This window comes from Rhinolophus sinicus, linkage group LG01, assembly GCF_036562045.2.
Source record: "Rhinolophus sinicus isolate RSC01 linkage group LG01, ASM3656204v1, whole genome shotgun sequence".
NCBI classification, from domain to species: domain Eukaryota; kingdom Metazoa; phylum Chordata; class Mammalia; order Chiroptera; family Rhinolophidae; genus Rhinolophus; species Rhinolophus sinicus.
In genome coordinates this window covers 78,756,032-78,772,148 of record NC_133751.1, presented here as the reverse complement: position 1 = coordinate 78,772,148, position 16,117 = coordinate 78,756,032, and the positions used below count along the sequence as shown (strand labels likewise).

General features: G+C 35.1%; 1 protein-coding gene and 1 long non-coding RNA gene across 40 annotated transcripts in view; one reads left to right on the top strand and one right to left on the bottom strand.

Moving 5' to 3' along the window:
• The window catches only part of ABI3BP (ABI family member 3 binding protein), a 259,027-nt gene that overhangs the window by 123,402 nt on the left and 119,508 nt on the right, over window positions 1-16,117 (bottom strand). For all 39 annotated transcript variants that reach the window (XM_074332670.1, XM_019756510.2, XM_074332723.1 and 36 more), the window contains exons 5-9: window positions 15,810-15,991; window positions 15,232-15,287; window positions 5,975-6,023; window positions 4,937-5,008; window positions 4,247-4,339 (exon numbers count right to left, since the gene is read on the bottom strand). In XM_074332670.1, coding sequence (XP_074188771.1) covers window positions 4,247-4,339; window positions 4,937-5,008; window positions 5,975-6,023; window positions 15,232-15,287; window positions 15,810-15,991 — 452 coding nt within the window. The remainder of the gene's footprint in view (window positions 1-4,246; window positions 4,340-4,936; window positions 5,009-5,974; window positions 6,024-15,231; window positions 15,288-15,809; window positions 15,992-16,117) is intronic.
• LOC141571634 (uncharacterized) overlaps window positions 8,079-16,117 on the top strand; it is a 63,498-nt gene continuing 55,459 nt past the window's right edge. The window contains exon 1 of the long non-coding RNA XR_012496555.1: window positions 8,079-8,390. This is a non-coding gene — a long non-coding RNA (uncharacterized LOC141571634). The remainder of the gene's footprint in view (window positions 8,391-16,117) is intronic.

The window sequence follows — 16,117 nt, the reverse complement described above, 5'->3', positions numbered from 1 at the left end:
ACCTCTGGCCTTTACCCACTGGACTCCACTAACACTTCCATAGTGGTGGCAACCAAAAATGTCTCCAGACATTGCCAAATATCCTCTGGGGGACAAAACTGCCCTCTGTGGAGAACTATTGGTCTAACATGTTCTCTCAAATCTCTTTGAAGATGCAAATTTTGTAACCTTTTTCTGCAGTTCATATCACTGCTGTAAAGACCCTTTGTTTCTTCTCAGTTAACACAGGCACAAAATATTTTTTTACTTCTGATAGGCAAAGACAATTATAAAGTCATCCCTTCTACAATGTCAATAGAAGCCAATCAATTTTTAACCTGTATTATGGAAGCATACAATAGATTCCTACGTACAGCTAATTATTTTTAGAAGTGGTTTAAAATGCTAGAAATAGGTGTCACAAGTGCTACATACTTGCCACATCTAATAGCTAAGTGTGTGTTCTGAATTCATGTGCACATGACGTTGCATTGCTTATTTGCACCCCAGAAATGTTTAATACCATCATTCGAATTAATTTAGCAGAAGGGACTCTATTTCTGGAATAACTAAGAAACAGATCCAGCAGAATTTTATGAAAAATTCTTTTTTTTTTAATTTCTAAATTTTATCAATATTGCTTCCTGTCTTTTTCAGAGTCACAGTTTTTGTTTAAAACCATTGTGATTGCTAGCCCAGGAAAAGACATTCAGGTTACAAATTTTTATGAGCTCTGGTCTTGTTATTTTCAGCATGTAACATTGGAAGGTGTTTGTTTTTATTTTTTAAATATAAGATTATAAGGTTTTTCTTTAATGTTCTCTTTTTTCCAGTGTTCTCTTAACCTTTGCCACACCTTTGCTAATCCTCACCTTCCTGTGTAACATCATTCGTTCTTGGTGGTTCGCTGGCTGAGTTGGACTGTCTATCTATCTGTCTGTCTATCTATCTGTCTGTCGATCGATCGATCGATCGATCGATCGATCTACCTACCTACCTTCTGTCTATTTATTTTTAACCTCCAGATCCTAGACTTTCATGCAATACTCTGAATTGCTTTGCTTTAGCTCCTTATAGTTTAAACATACGCTTAGCTAGCAATCACATTAACAAAATTAAGCTGTTAATGAAGAAAAAATTGTAAACTACCTTCCCAAGAGATATTTACATCCTTTACACATCACTGATTCCTTAGAAAGACATACTGTGTTTCTAAGTAAGGCATTTCAGGAGTCAGAGAATTTGGTAGATGGAGAAGATATTTGAATGGGGACTCTTCATGTCTCGCATCAACCCATGAGCATTCACCTACACTAGCTATGTACAACTGAAGTTCTGGCAATAGCAGAGTAAAATGCCATCAGAACAGCCTAAAACCCAGGAAATTCCTTTTCCTCTCTGATTCTTCTGTACCTTTTTTCAACACACTTGTTTCCGTTAATTTTGGCGAGCTAAATCTTGGGTTTGGCAAACCCTTTGTATGTCCCTGGGAGGTGTGGGTGTAATAGTAGCTTTCTTGTTTATTTCTTTCATTATTCACACCATGTGTTCTTAGAACAAAAGCTATTAATTTCTTGATGTCCCATGATGGGCCCTGCTGGAATGAAGATTTTATTTTTAGAGTTCTCCTCAAAAAATAGGACTTTTCTGAAATGTAATGATAAATAACTTCAGGAAAGTTTATTTCTCTCAACGTGATATAAAGACATTGATGCTCACACTGTTTATGCTCACAGTCTTCATAAAAAACAGTAAATTTAAATGTAATTTTTAAACACAGTATGTTAAGATGTTACATTTCATGGATTTACTAGACATTTTCAAACATACTGGCTATCAGTCTCTTTAATCCATAAGAAATTTGTCATGTATTAAATTTAAGATAGGTGTTTTCCAAGAAATACAAGTTTGAAAATATATTTACTATTTGAACAGAATATTTCTTCATTAAAATCACATTCAATCCTGAAGCTTTAGTGAATCGTATCAGGAAAACAAAAGCAAAACCAAACCAAACAGAAATTCACTGTTTAATTCTCTAAATCAAAGAAAACAATAGACTGAATTGATAATAAGGTAGCCTGTGGAACTTTGCAAAAACCAAAAAAATTAGGAAATATCACTCAAGACTAAGAACTAAGGAATAAAGCACATTCTAGTTCAAGCAAATGAAGCCTGGACTCACTTGTATACGCTGTTGGTAGTAATTCACTTTAGGTAACAGGTATGAATATTTTACAGTAAAAATATAAGGAGTGTGCAAAATCACAGAGATTTCCTGGCAAATATTTTCACCCCTTAATAAAATGATGATGTGTAAGCTTTGGAATGTTTTTCTAAAATTGTAAGTCTAATAGTCCACATATTAAGTGCTCTTCTACCCACTTCAGGCTTTGCTCGGAGAACTTAGGAGTTCTCACCTTTTAAAACTGTTACAGTCTGATTGTCTAGCATCAAACAAGCAAACAGGTCAGGTTTCCAACAAGGGAAAAAAAATTAAATCTGAAGTCCCAGTAGGGCCGGGTCCTATGTCTGTGTCACTCACCATTATCATCCTCACCATCCTGCAGTTCTGGCACAGATTGATGCTTAGTAAGTATTTGTTGAATTAATTCTGCCAATCAGGGGCTTGCGCCTCTGTTTTTGCTTCCATACAGTATGAAGATTCAATTTTGTAAATGCTAAATTTCTTAGCTGATGCCTACTGCAGGGAAAATAATCTGCATTTTTAAGTCTTCTTCAATTGCTAACTTCCATATTTATCAATAGGCCAATACATTCTCCATAGACTTTAGAGAGGTGGTTCTCAAAGCATGGTTCCCAGACCAGCAATGCCAGCATCTCCGGGGTGCTAGTAAGAAATGCAAATTCTCAGGCTCCACGCCAGATCTATTGAATCAGTAACTCTAGGGTGTGCCCAGCAGTCTGTGTATTCACAAGCACTCTAAGACATCTGATGCTCCATCAAGTTTGAGGTCCTCTGCTATAGAGAGAATTCAGACTAATTCAGACTAATTCAGATACTCAAACGCAGCAACTAACTTAGCCCAGTGACCACCACAAGTATTCCCTGGGCTTCTTTTAAAGGGTTTTGCTATTTGGTTATTTTTTTTCCAAATTGCTATGTTTTATGTTTTTTTCGACACTGAAATCATATCAGGTGCTTTCTAGAAGTAGGAAGCAGTATCAATCTCAACTAAATAATAATTCTAACAGACCTTACCTTTACATAAGTTCTCATTGAAAGAACCTAGTGGTCCCTTGATAGTACAGTGTAATAAGTATAATTTATAACAATTATTCCATTTGAACATTATACTTATATAAATGTGTGTATTTTGGGTAATTTGATAAATGTTCACTCTTTCATAAGTGTAAATATATTTAATGTTTTATATAAATGTAAAATAACTATTTTCTTATAGAATTTTTTAATATTTTCACTCCAATCTCTCTGCACCTTAAAATAATCTCTCCAATTATTGTTACTGTGGTAAAATACACATAACATAAAATTTATGAACTTAACCATTTTTAAATGTAAAGTTCAGTAATATTAAATACATTCATAATGTTGTGCAACCACCATCTGTCTTCAAAACTATTATTGTCTTGTAAAACTGAAATTCTGTACCATTAAACACTAACTCCCTATTCCCCTCCTCCTTCCACTCCCTGGCAGCCACAAGTCTACTTTCTGTCTTTATGAATTTGACTACTCTAGGTACTTCATGTAAGTGGAATTGTATAGTATTGCTCTTTTTGTAACTGACTTGTTTCACTTAGTATAATGTCTTCCAGGTTCATCAGTATTGTAGCATGTGTCATAATATCCTTCCTTTTTAAGGCTGAATAATATTTCATTGTGTGTATATACACCACATTTATATACACCACGTTTTGCTTATCTACTTATCTGTCAATGGACACTTGGGTTGCTGCCATGTTTTAGCTGTTGTGAATAGTGCTATTATGAACATGGGTGTACAGATATCTCTTTGAGAACTTTTCTTCAATTCCTTTCATTATATACCCCGAAGTGGAATTGCTGGATCATATGGTAAGTCTATTTTTAATTTTTTGAGGAAGGGTCACGCTGTTTCCACAGTAGCTGTACAATTTTACATTCCCATCAACTGTGACATGCCTGTCCTTTTTTACTTTGAGATCCCAGACAACTCATTTGCTAGATTCCTTGGACATTCTAAGAATATTAGTGCTAGTCCTCAAGCACTGCCATGTTCCCAGATAGAATTTTCCTGCTTACCTAATTGTGTCTTGATTGTATCTGAAATCTCAAACATTATGGACGTAGGAAGTTTGACGGTGGTTTCATTAAGACCTGGAATAACAAGGTGGACTGCAAGGAAATAGAAAGTAAAGATAAGAGGAAGAAAATGCATCCTGACATGAAACAAAGCTCAGAGCATCAGATACTAGGACTATGAAGTTTAGCACTTATTTTGCTTTGTCAATTTTAACCCAAACTTCAAAATGTTGGACATACATAATAGTACCTTTTAAACAGAATCTTTTACATATTCAGTACTGAACTAACAAAATCCTCTGGCATTTAATCCATGGACTCAGAAATTGTAGTATGGATGCTTAAGATTTGTGGTGAACAAAGAAAACCATTATTAATAGTAATTTTTAAAAGAGCAGCTCAATATGAGAAAGATTCCCTTGTAACTGCAACAACCTGTGGGGCAGGTAGGATGGGTGCTAGCGTTCCTACCAGGCATGGGCTAGAGTTGTTTCTCTACCGTATTTTGATAGAGGTAGCATCTCTTGGCTCCTAGCCTGGAGTAGACACAGCCAGGATGTTAAACATTGAAAGGAAATGAACCAACATCAATTTAACAGACCTGCTCACAGTGCAAAATTCCATAAAGGCTCCATTATCAAAAATAGCCTGATTTGCTTAATCTAGGTATAGATTTCAAGATAGACTCACCGAGTATTGTTCCTCCAGTGGGAGTTTTATCTGGAGATTTACTTGAAGCCCTGTGAGTAACATTCTGAATCACTGTTGAAATAAGAAAAGATAATAGTGTGAAAGAAAGAAAAAAAATCAGGAAGAAGCAAGAAGCTAATAATGTGAAGCCATCTGCAATGGGGCAGTCTTGATCTAACTTTTCAATTAACAGAAAGAAATTCATTGGGCTGGCTGCACAGCCAACAAAGAACTAGGAGGCACATCTTACCTTGACATCTGTGCCTATAAGTAATAAAAGGCTATTACTCTACAATAAAGTGTTCCATTCTAAGGAACTGAAAATTTCCTTCCTCGTTTCCACTCCCTGCAGCCTACCCAAGTTAAAGAACTATCACAAAATGAGGCAATGACCTAATAAATAATTTAAAATGTATGTTCTCAAAACAAAGAACCTTTGGATAATTCCAATACTAATTGACCCTGTTTTGAGACTTGGGACATTGTGTTTTCTTAAAAGAAGAACTCTTTTAAGTACACAGTCTTTGCTACCAAGAAACTTTCTGGAAATAATAAAGTTAGTTTGATAATTTGAAAAACAAAGTCAAAAGAAAAGCAACTGAATGCTGAAATAAAATAAGACATAATAATTCTTGACATCTGGATGTCTTTATCTATAGTGACCACTAAATCATAGTTTTCATTTCATTAATCCAAATACCCTATTAACTATTTTCCTCATGTATGCTTATTTAACCCTAAACAAAGCCACACATATTTAACTGGCTTTTGAAAATTGAATGCTTCTTATGATTGCTTTGTCCCTAGTTGTCCAACCACTACAACTTGCCAAGACTTGGGTTTTTGGGGCAAGAGCCAAAATTTTACATATTAGCTTCTAATTTACTAGAGCATACTGACTTCTTCAAATTTTTTCTAATGATATATATATAGCATCAGGGAAATTGAGAAAATATGTGCTATGTTTAATTATCTCCGTTAGGAAGTGTATTGAAAATAGTTCTAAACATGTATCCAGAGCAGGCGCGTACAAATTACCTTGCTTGATAATTGTTATTGGGATCAGCTTCCGGGGGACATATGCCGGCTGAAAAGAGAGGAAAGGGGTCAGCTTTTGAGTTAGTGTTAACTTTTTTCAAATAATAATTCAAAGAACTGGAAATAGCCCTTGCTCGTCTTCAATGAAGTCTCCCATGACACTGGTTTAACGGCTGCTGAAAAGATCTTTAGTACATATATACATATAGATCTGCCTCTATTTTGTTGGACTCTCTTGGTTTTTTCCCATGAGAGTCCAAAGATTTGACAGAAGCAGTTTCTTCAGAACTCCCATTAGTTTATTTTACCTACAAACTGCAATGGAAAGAAACTAAATCCTCTGGATTGAATACTAGTTTATTTTCACTTCTTTTGAGATGTGACCCAGCCAAATTCTGTCTTTACATTCCCTCTCAAAAAGCTCTTAAGATACATATTATTTTTTAAAACCAAACATCAATTGTTTGAGTGTACCCAACTGCTGCCATTTTTGGCAGCACATGAGCTGCCAAACACACAACACAACCACCATGAGCTCCTGACACCAAGTATTTCCTTACCTAAGAAAGCAGAGCTGGGAATTGGAGCAAGATATTTCTACTTACAAAGGTCACAGCAGCTAAACTTAACCATTTTGCACATTTTTATGCACTAAGGACCTCAGAACCAAAAGGGCAGTTCCCAGGGGACTGTGCATTCTCTCCTCTCCCAAATTGCCTCAGAGGTCCCACAGGAAGCTTTGATGTCATACAGCTACTTGAACTAGGGACAGGTTTAGTGTCAACAATATAAAGCAGAGTCATTATCAGACAAAACTGTGAGCCAAGGATAAGACAGCCAATGGAGAGACATGAGAACAGGATAAAAGAGGGCAGCAAACATATAGAGAAGAATTAGATTGAGTTAAAGGGGAAGCCGGACATGGGTTTTTTAATGCTTAATTTAACCTGATACATGATATAGATATTCCACATACCAGATCTGCTGATAATTCAGGATGTGCTAAATTGGATACTTACAACATAGTTGTGAGCAAAAGAGACTTGCTAACTTGTTACCATTTTAATAAATGGCATTCCCCATAATAAAGAATGGCCACAACACCAAGTTACTGTTGTCTGTTTTTTTCTTGTATTAAGATCCTTATGTTTAAAAGCCACAAAAAAAGGTTTACTGTTATCAGATTATTTTTAAAAGGCATATATATACCTACTGACCCAGTGCTATCTACTGAAGGCTATGTCTGCTCCAGAATTCACATGTTGAAACTTAATCCCTGATATGATGGCATTAGGAGGTGGGGAGTTGGGGAAGTGATTAGGTCATGAGGGTGGAACCCTCATAAAAGAAATTAGTGCCCTTATAAAAGAGACCCCAGAGAGCTCCCTCCACCCTTCCACCATGTGAGGACACAGCAAGGAGATGGCTGGCTGTGAAGCAGGAAGTGAGAGCTCTCACCAGACACTAAATCTGCCAGCACCTTGATCTTGTATTTCCCAAGCTCCAGAACTATGAGAAATAAATGTTTGTTGTTTGAGCTACCAATTGTATTTTTATGTAGTAGCCCTATGGATTAAGACACCCAGAATTTCCTCCTTAGCAACCTAGCCTAAGGAATTAATCAAAGGTACAAATAATCTTCTATGTGTAATGGTGTTTATTACCACAATATGAAACAACATCATTATCCAAAAGCAGGGGTTTTATTAAATACATCATGGTTCAAATTTTTGACATCTATGGTAATAAAGTAGAACAATACACATAATATAAATATATACAAATGATACAAATTTGTATCCATAGTATAACCTAATTTAACAACAAATTTGTATCAACAAAAGACCAGAGGGAAGTAAGTCACCATTTTTTAACAGTATATTTCTTATAAGTTGATATTAATTTTGTATACCTTTCTATATTTTCCAAATTTCTTACAAGGGTGAATTACACTTACAATCAAGACAAGTTATTTTAAACAATAGTCTGTTCAGCTCCTACATATGCTCTGTACTGTACAGCTCACACTCTATTAGTAAAGAGAGGATGACGTAAATACAATTTATACATGATTTTCCCCAGGCAAGGGGAGGGGAATAGTAGAACTAGATGTATAAACTTCATCAGGAAAGAAAAAAAATGTTCTCAGCTTTGATGTCACACTGGCAGCAGGATTTCTTTCAGCTTTATCATAAGAAAATGAAATGTGAGTGCTTGCACACAGGATCCTTCCCCAGAGAGGAACAGCCAGAACCCTGGCACTGCCGCATGTGTCTACCTCACGTCTGCCTGTCCTGCTCCAGGAAGAGGGTCGCCAGCACCTGGCCTCTCTCATTTCTGAGAATCTTAGATGCCTGCTGCGGTAATCTCCATCACCGGGGAGCCCCGTACCAGAGGAGCCACCCCATCTTTACAGGTACCAGTAATTGTTTTTGTTAGAGCTGTGGCTACCGTTCCAAAGATGTTTGAATGCCTTGTCTTCTACCAGCCCTACGAGTCCTGCCATTTAGTACTGAATGTGAAGGTTTTCAGAGACACATCACATTAGAGCAGAAATGCCTACGTGTTGTTGTGGTGATTGCCTTTGAATTGCATTATCCCAATTTTTATTTCCTTTGCTGTGATGCTTTGTTTTAAACAAACAATTTTTTTTTCACAAGAACAAATGGAAAATATTCCTCTTTTCCCATGAATAGAACAAAGTTTCTCTTTGATTTCTCACTTGAGTACAGACCCATGTTCTATTAGGATGATGACCAGACTATATGCACACTATGTGCTGCCAAAAAATAAGGAAATCATTTAGCTGCAATAGCCAATTCTTTTTTAGACCTAAAATCTCTCTCTTGCCTAATCTGCAATCAAAAGATGCACTAAGACTGGACTAATGAGCAAGTAGCTGCCTCTCTGTGAGCAGGTTTTTAAAGGGCATCGGGAAAGTCCTTCTGTCCAAATGTCTATGTTGAAGGCTCTAAAATTCCCAAGAAGACATCCTCCCTGTGAATCCTTTCCCTGTGTCTTCTTATAAACGTGTAGGAAAATAGCTGTTACCTGGACTCAGTGAGACATGAAATATTGTGACAATTTCCAAGTTAACAATGTTTAATCAATTACAACCCAATTGCCATCGAACTGTTTCATGTACAGTGTTTTTTTGTTTGTTTGTTTGTTTGTTTGTTTTTAAACTTGTGGTCCCAGGCTTGCTGTTATGGACATCTAGCAATGTGCACACAGGTCTCAGTGTAGCTAGTGTGGGGCCTGGGGTTGGGGAGTGAGGTCGTGGAAGTCCCACAAGCTGCTGCACAGCTTAGCTGCTGTGGCCTCAGTAGACTACAGCTCTCTGTGGACACCACCCGGGGAACCAGTTTTCTATCTTAGGCCAGTTCCTTTCAGACTTGTCTCTCTGCAGCTTGCAGACCCCCATTCCTGCTGCAAACCTCCATCACCACTTCCTTCCTCGGTTCTCATCCCTCCCTTTATTCAGCAACTATTATTTTTAGTGTTTACCATATGCCAGAAAGTAAGCATATTTCCCTCCTACCCTGTAAGAGATGCATTATTTTATATTTTTCCAAGTTTCAAGATACACTGACCCTTAAGAACCCAGGTTGTGCTAGGTCTTGAACAGGAAATAAGGGAATTCATTTTTGCCATTTTTCTGGGACATAGTCACTGAGCATACAGTTGGTGGGATTCAATGGAGAGACTGATGCTGAAGTGGTAAAAGGCAATGCCCCTGATGATCAATTTAGCTTGACTTTTAGGCCTGGTTTGGGAAAACTTATGTTTTTCATGAAAAAAACCACAGCAGCAGTCACCACACACAATGGAGGGACTTTTGATTCACCCTGCATTATACTAATTTCCTCTTTTTATTATTTTGAAAATTAGCTTTAATAAAAGTAGTGATAACACCAGGATGCTATTCTTTGCAGGTTATTCTTTTGCAGGTTTGCCTATTAGGTATTTTTGTGGTGTCGGAATATTCGTTGTAGATTTAACTTTATGTTCGCGTCCTGCGATAAGGAGGAGGCTGTCCATTTGGGAAGTGGCTAAGGCCTGCTCAAAATCAAATTTCAATGGCCAAAGAGCCAAACCACATGAGAAGAACTTGAGCATATTACATTCTGGTTTTAATTCATTTTGGGGATGTTCTAATCAAAGTTATGAAACACTGATTTAATCTAACATCTGGTTAAAAGTGAATCTAATGTCCCGCTTGCGAAAGTCTTCATATTTCTGGTAAGTTGGGGAGGAATCAGACATACACCTTCGGTGATATTGTTGGCCTAAATATTAATTTTTCAAGTTTCTACTTAGGACAATGATTACTAAGAATGGAAGGACACCTGATGTGTTCATTATACACAATCTTAAGGTGTGGGTGGGGACCATCTGGTATTTCTGCCTATTCACTTCACTTGTCTGGTAACTGTTATACTTTAAAAATTGGTATGTCTCTTTTTGCCAATAGTATACTGGCTTTAAAAAAAGATGTGTGGATCTCTGACAGAAATAATTAAAGATGAAAACAGATGTCATATTCTAAGATTAATGTATTAATTAAATTTTTATTTTAAAATCTCTGTTAACAAATGTTATATACTTCAAAAATTGGTTAGTTAGTGAACTAGTTAGATGACTAAGTTTTTTTTAATATAGAGATAATATATTAAAGTTAGGCCTTTTTAGCCATCTTTAAAAGGTTTTTTTTAATATAATAAAGCTTAATGGTAAACATTAGATTTCATCTTCATAAAAACAGAGTTCTAGATTCTCAACATGGACAAAATAGCACAATTATGATTTAAAAAAGTGTTTTTTCTTTCTCAGTTATGTGAATCTCAAGAGATATGACTTATATAGAAAGAATCATGCTTTTGTTTATTCTTACATCTTTTCTCTGAGTTCTCTAGAAGTGTAAGCAGGGGTGATATTGAAAGTACTTAAAAACTGATAGAATAAAGTCACTAACCAAAGAGAAGAGACCCCTGCTACAAGTCCCTGGCACAAGTGTCCTGGGGCTTGCCAGCAGAACACGTACTCAGATACACGAATTACAATATATAATGTAACCATATGCTTAAAATGGGGGATATATTTAACCTTCATTTTTTTGTACTTAACTCATTTATTGTAACTGAGTAACATTACATTAAGTCATTTCTCCAAGCCACACTCATTAATACCAGGATCATTCACTACATTGGAGAAGCAATGGAACACTGTAATAAAATGTGTGCTTTGGAGCTGAAAACATCTATCAACATTCAATTTTTTTTAACCGAAATATGATTTATCTTTTAAAAATGGATAGCCTAACATTCAAATTGTTTTTCTCATTTCAAATATATCTTTTTAGAAGATATTAAGGAGTTTTGCTGCATATAAGTTTTAGGTGCAAGCATGTATATATGACTAAAAACATTTTTCAATATCTCTTTTCCTTAAAACCCTGAAAGTAAAACATCTGGAATTGAGTATCTTTTTAAATAATACCTTCTAAGATCAGTTTCAGAGAAGAGACAGGTCAAAATTTGGATTGATATCAACTTCATTTCATTTAAAATATACTTTTAAAGTATCAAATCAATTTTCAGAATTGATTCTAAGTGGCCACATAAGATGGTCAGGCTCTCTCAAGTGGTTCCTTTTCAACTTTCCTACATTCCAGAGCTACCCAAGAGCACACATGGCAGTTGGTGAAACCTTTTTCTGCGGTGCAGAAGATAACAATGAAGAAAGCCTCACTAAGAAGACTTAAAATATATTTTCAATTAATTTGGGTTTTCCTTTGAAAATTTGCAAGAATTTCAAACTGCAAGCTCTTTAGAGTTGGCTGTGGGTACCTCACTTCACAGCTTGAAGTGATAAAATATCTGGCTCTGCATCATAGATGCAGGAAGTTTCTTCCTGGCTTTTCTTGTCATGGTTGTTGTGATGTGAAAAGGAAATTAAGTTACTTGGGAATAACACGTCAATCATCTTTCCTAATCTTGCTGAGTAATTCACTAAATGAAATAGTCTGCCAAAAGCAACACAAATTATTGGGATGTGATGGCTGAAAAAAAGGAATGAAAAAAATGACATCATTGAGTCACATGTAAGATAAAGCATGACAGCCAAGAGGGTGGGAGATAAGGAATGCTTCCTAGGAAACCATTCATAACAATACTGAGGATTGTTCTAGGAGAAAAGGAAAAGCTCTGTTCCCTGTGATTGGATTTAAAGCAGACAACACCAAAGGGATCGTAGGAGGTGGCACAAATCAATACTTGGTACTGGGCCAATTGGTCAAGTGTTTGGGAAAAATATATTAACCTCATCAATATATACTATATACGACACAGCAAAAGAAAACCCACATAGTTCAATTATTACAAAATTAAGCCAATTATAAAACTGAAAAAAAAAATTTATGTAGTCTCTGGATAGAGAAGGGCTTTCTAAAATATAATGCAATTGGAGATACGACAATGCAAAAGACAAATAATTTGATTAAGCAAATTTTAAGACTTGCCTATTTCAAAAATTATCATAAACAAAATTGATCAATGTGTGAATAAAGTTTCTTCTCTCACAGACAAAGCGTTGATGTTCTTTAATCTATAAAGTTTTTAAACTCTTCAATAAAAAGCACCATGAGACACCAAAAAAACAAAACAAAAACCAAAAAGCTGAAACTAAAGGTCATTAACTGGAAAATACAAATGGCTAATAAACAAGTGAAGAAAGAACTGCTTTATCAGTAATCAGAGAAATAAAAAATTAAAAACCATTTTATATTACATTAGCTGGAAATTTAATAATGGAAATGCATAATGTTGATAATCAGGGTAGTATAGCAAGATAACTGATATATTGCTGGCAAGACTGTAAATTGGTGCAAACTTTCACTTTCTGGAAAGAAACTTGACCATACATATTAGGAAGTTTAAAAAATGTTAAAAATCTAAATGGCTACTTCTCATTCTAAATATCTATTGTAAGGAAACAATGAGAAATGTGAACAAAGACTTATGATCATAAACGTTCACCATAATATCATTTAAAATTTAGAAAGCATTAGAAATAACTTAAATTACTACAAAATGGAAACTGATTCAGCAGGTGAAAGTGTATTTAGATCATGTAACACAGCAATTTAAATTATATATATAAAGAGCATTTAATGATATGAAACATGCTATGCCATGTTGACTAAGTGAAAAGGGTGAGATATAAAATAACTTATATAGCATGATTTTAATTTTATAATAAAAACATGCTTAGAAATAAAAAGTGTTCTGAAGTTTTAACAGTAGTCCATAAATGGTTTTATACTGGTCATTATTTGGCAACGTTACAGGTAATTTTGTTAATATTTCTTTTTAAATTTTTATACATTCTAAATCTTTAAATATTAGATAATTAGGAAAAAATCAAAACTTAAGAAAGAAAGAAGAGAGAGATTGAGAGAGAAGAAAAAAGGAAGGGAAGGAAGGAGAGGAGAGGAAATAAGGAAAGGAAAAGAAAGAAAAAGAAAGAATGAATCCAGGCCTGGGAATTTACCTGCAATCTCCTTTCTTTTGATTTGAAAATACTTTTCGTGGGCAATCATAAAATCTAATAATCATGATTTGACAATAATTTCCCAACATACACACTTTTCAGCCTATTCAAACCACAGAAACATTCTCCTTAGCAAGATTCATTCTCAGTCAATTCTGCTTTATCCACACCCATTCTCTGTCACTGAGAAGAATTCTGCATTTATTTTTTATTCCAAGGAGGTATGTACTACCTTTTTCCCCACAGGGCTACATGATCAGTGAAGTATTCTGTGGACTACTTAATTCGACATAAAAAGATATTCATCCATATACATCATGCACACACTGCATAGAGCAAATTTGCAGCCACAAAAAGTCTGCGTGTTCACTTGACGCCAAGTAGAATATTTCCCTGGCTGAATATTTCCAATACCCAGGCACCAAAGCCAGCATGAAATTCCCCTCTTCTCACCCAAGTGCTTCCTCTACATGCTCAGAGACACACATCCTTCACTTTATAATTGAGCATGTGATTTTAAATGCAAATACTTATGTGATAGTAATCACAATGGCTTACATTGATAACAGGAAGCACGTAAGTGTTAGGATGCTTCCTGAGAACAGATTTTAAAAGGTGGAGTCAAAGAGAATGAGGGACTATGTTTCTGAAGTGAGAGAGAGAAAAAAGTGTGTCCAGTTGGGGGGAAATGCCTGGCACATAAATTAAACAAACATTTATTGCACTGTAAGAGGCTGGGCACATGAAAAAAGCAAACCAGTTGCTTCATCACTTTGAAAAGTGTTGGCTCCTTCAAGTAGGAAGTTTACAATGGCCAAGCCATGGAAACAACCAAAGTGTCCTTCAATAACTAACTGGATAAAGAAGATGTGGTACATATATACAGTAGAATACTATTCAGCGGTAAGAAAAGATGAAATAGTACCATTTGTGACAACATGGAGGGATCTTGAAGTTATTACACTAGGTGAAATAAGTCAGACAGAAAAAGTCGAGAACCATTATGACTTCACTCATATGTGGGATATAAAACTGAAAGTAACAAAGGAAGAAGACAAACAAATAAAGAAACAAAAACTCATAGACACAGACAATAGTTTAGCAGTTACCAGAGGGTAAGGGGGGAGGAGGGATGGTAGAAGAGGATAAAGGGGGTGATGGAAGGAGAATTGACTCTGGATGGTGAACATATAATGCAATATATAGATGATGTGTTATAGAATTGTACACCTGAAACCTATGTAACTTTGTTGATCATTGTCACCCCAATAAATTTGAATTAAAAAAAAACGTAATTAATCTCCCCCAAAAAAAAGAAAACAAAGGAAAGATTTGAACAGTAGCAATGTAAGTAGAACATCTACCAATTTGCTCTTTACATGTTATAATAAAAAACAATCCACAGGACAGAACATAATATGCATAATCTCAAAATACCTGGAATACCGACATACTAGGGTAACTATATTGAACAGCAGAGTGTTAGAGCTTTAAAAAAATTGGAGATTATCTTGTTTTATACTTCAACCTCCATTTTCCAAAAAAGAAACTAATTCCTAAAATGTTCAGTGCTTTACCCAATGCCCCAGAACTAATCAGTTGATCGAGTCTCAGTACTTCATAATAGGACTCTTTCTTTATTTAAATAAAACTATGATGCAGACACAATTTTTAAAAAAACATTCTTGAAAACAACCTGTACATACCACTGTGTGGACTTGGTCATAGGTACTTTGAATTTTCCCATTTACTTTGTTTATACCTGACAAAAATAAGGGGAAAATGACATTATTTTCATTTTTCTTGTACTTAAATCAATCCTTACTAATCATTATGAGGACAACTGCAAGTCCTGCTCTAACTTGGGCATATTATTTTATTTACTATCATTTCAAATACTGATTCCAATGAAGTTTGAATGAAGGGATAACAGGAAGTCTTTTTATGGTCACGTCTATTGGCCCAGCTTTCTATCGGAACATTTACACATTGCTTTTTGGCTCAGTTGGTGTTCATAGGTCAGTGATTGATTTAAAATATTACAATGGCCAATGAATTGTTATCCATGGACATCAAATATTAGTTTATCACTATAAAAAAACACTCATAATAATCAGAAATATCAATACTCAATAAATTCTGTTCACTTTCGTGTTTTCTCAAATACTAGAGGACTGGAATTAAATTATGTCATATTACACAATTAATAAGTAATTAAAGTTTTATAATTAGAAAAAAATAAAAAAATTGCAGGAAGCTTACTAAAACAGTTTCAGGTACTTACTTCCAACAATAGTCTTGTGATTGAAAATCTTACTCCAAATTCCACCTTCTGTGTTATCTTTGACTCCAAATTCATAAACTGTGTTGGGTTTCAGATTTTCTACAATTGTTTCAGTGGCTGGACAGAGTTGAAAAATCCATTTCTTTTCCTTATCCTTTTCTCTATAGCGAATTGTATAAAATCTGTTGAATAACCAAAATATGACACTTTAAAATCTCAGGGAGATTTAGAATGTTTTTTCCAAGTTTCTTAATGTCTCATAGACTCTCATCTACGCCAAAGACTATAATCAATATTAGCTTCTGCTT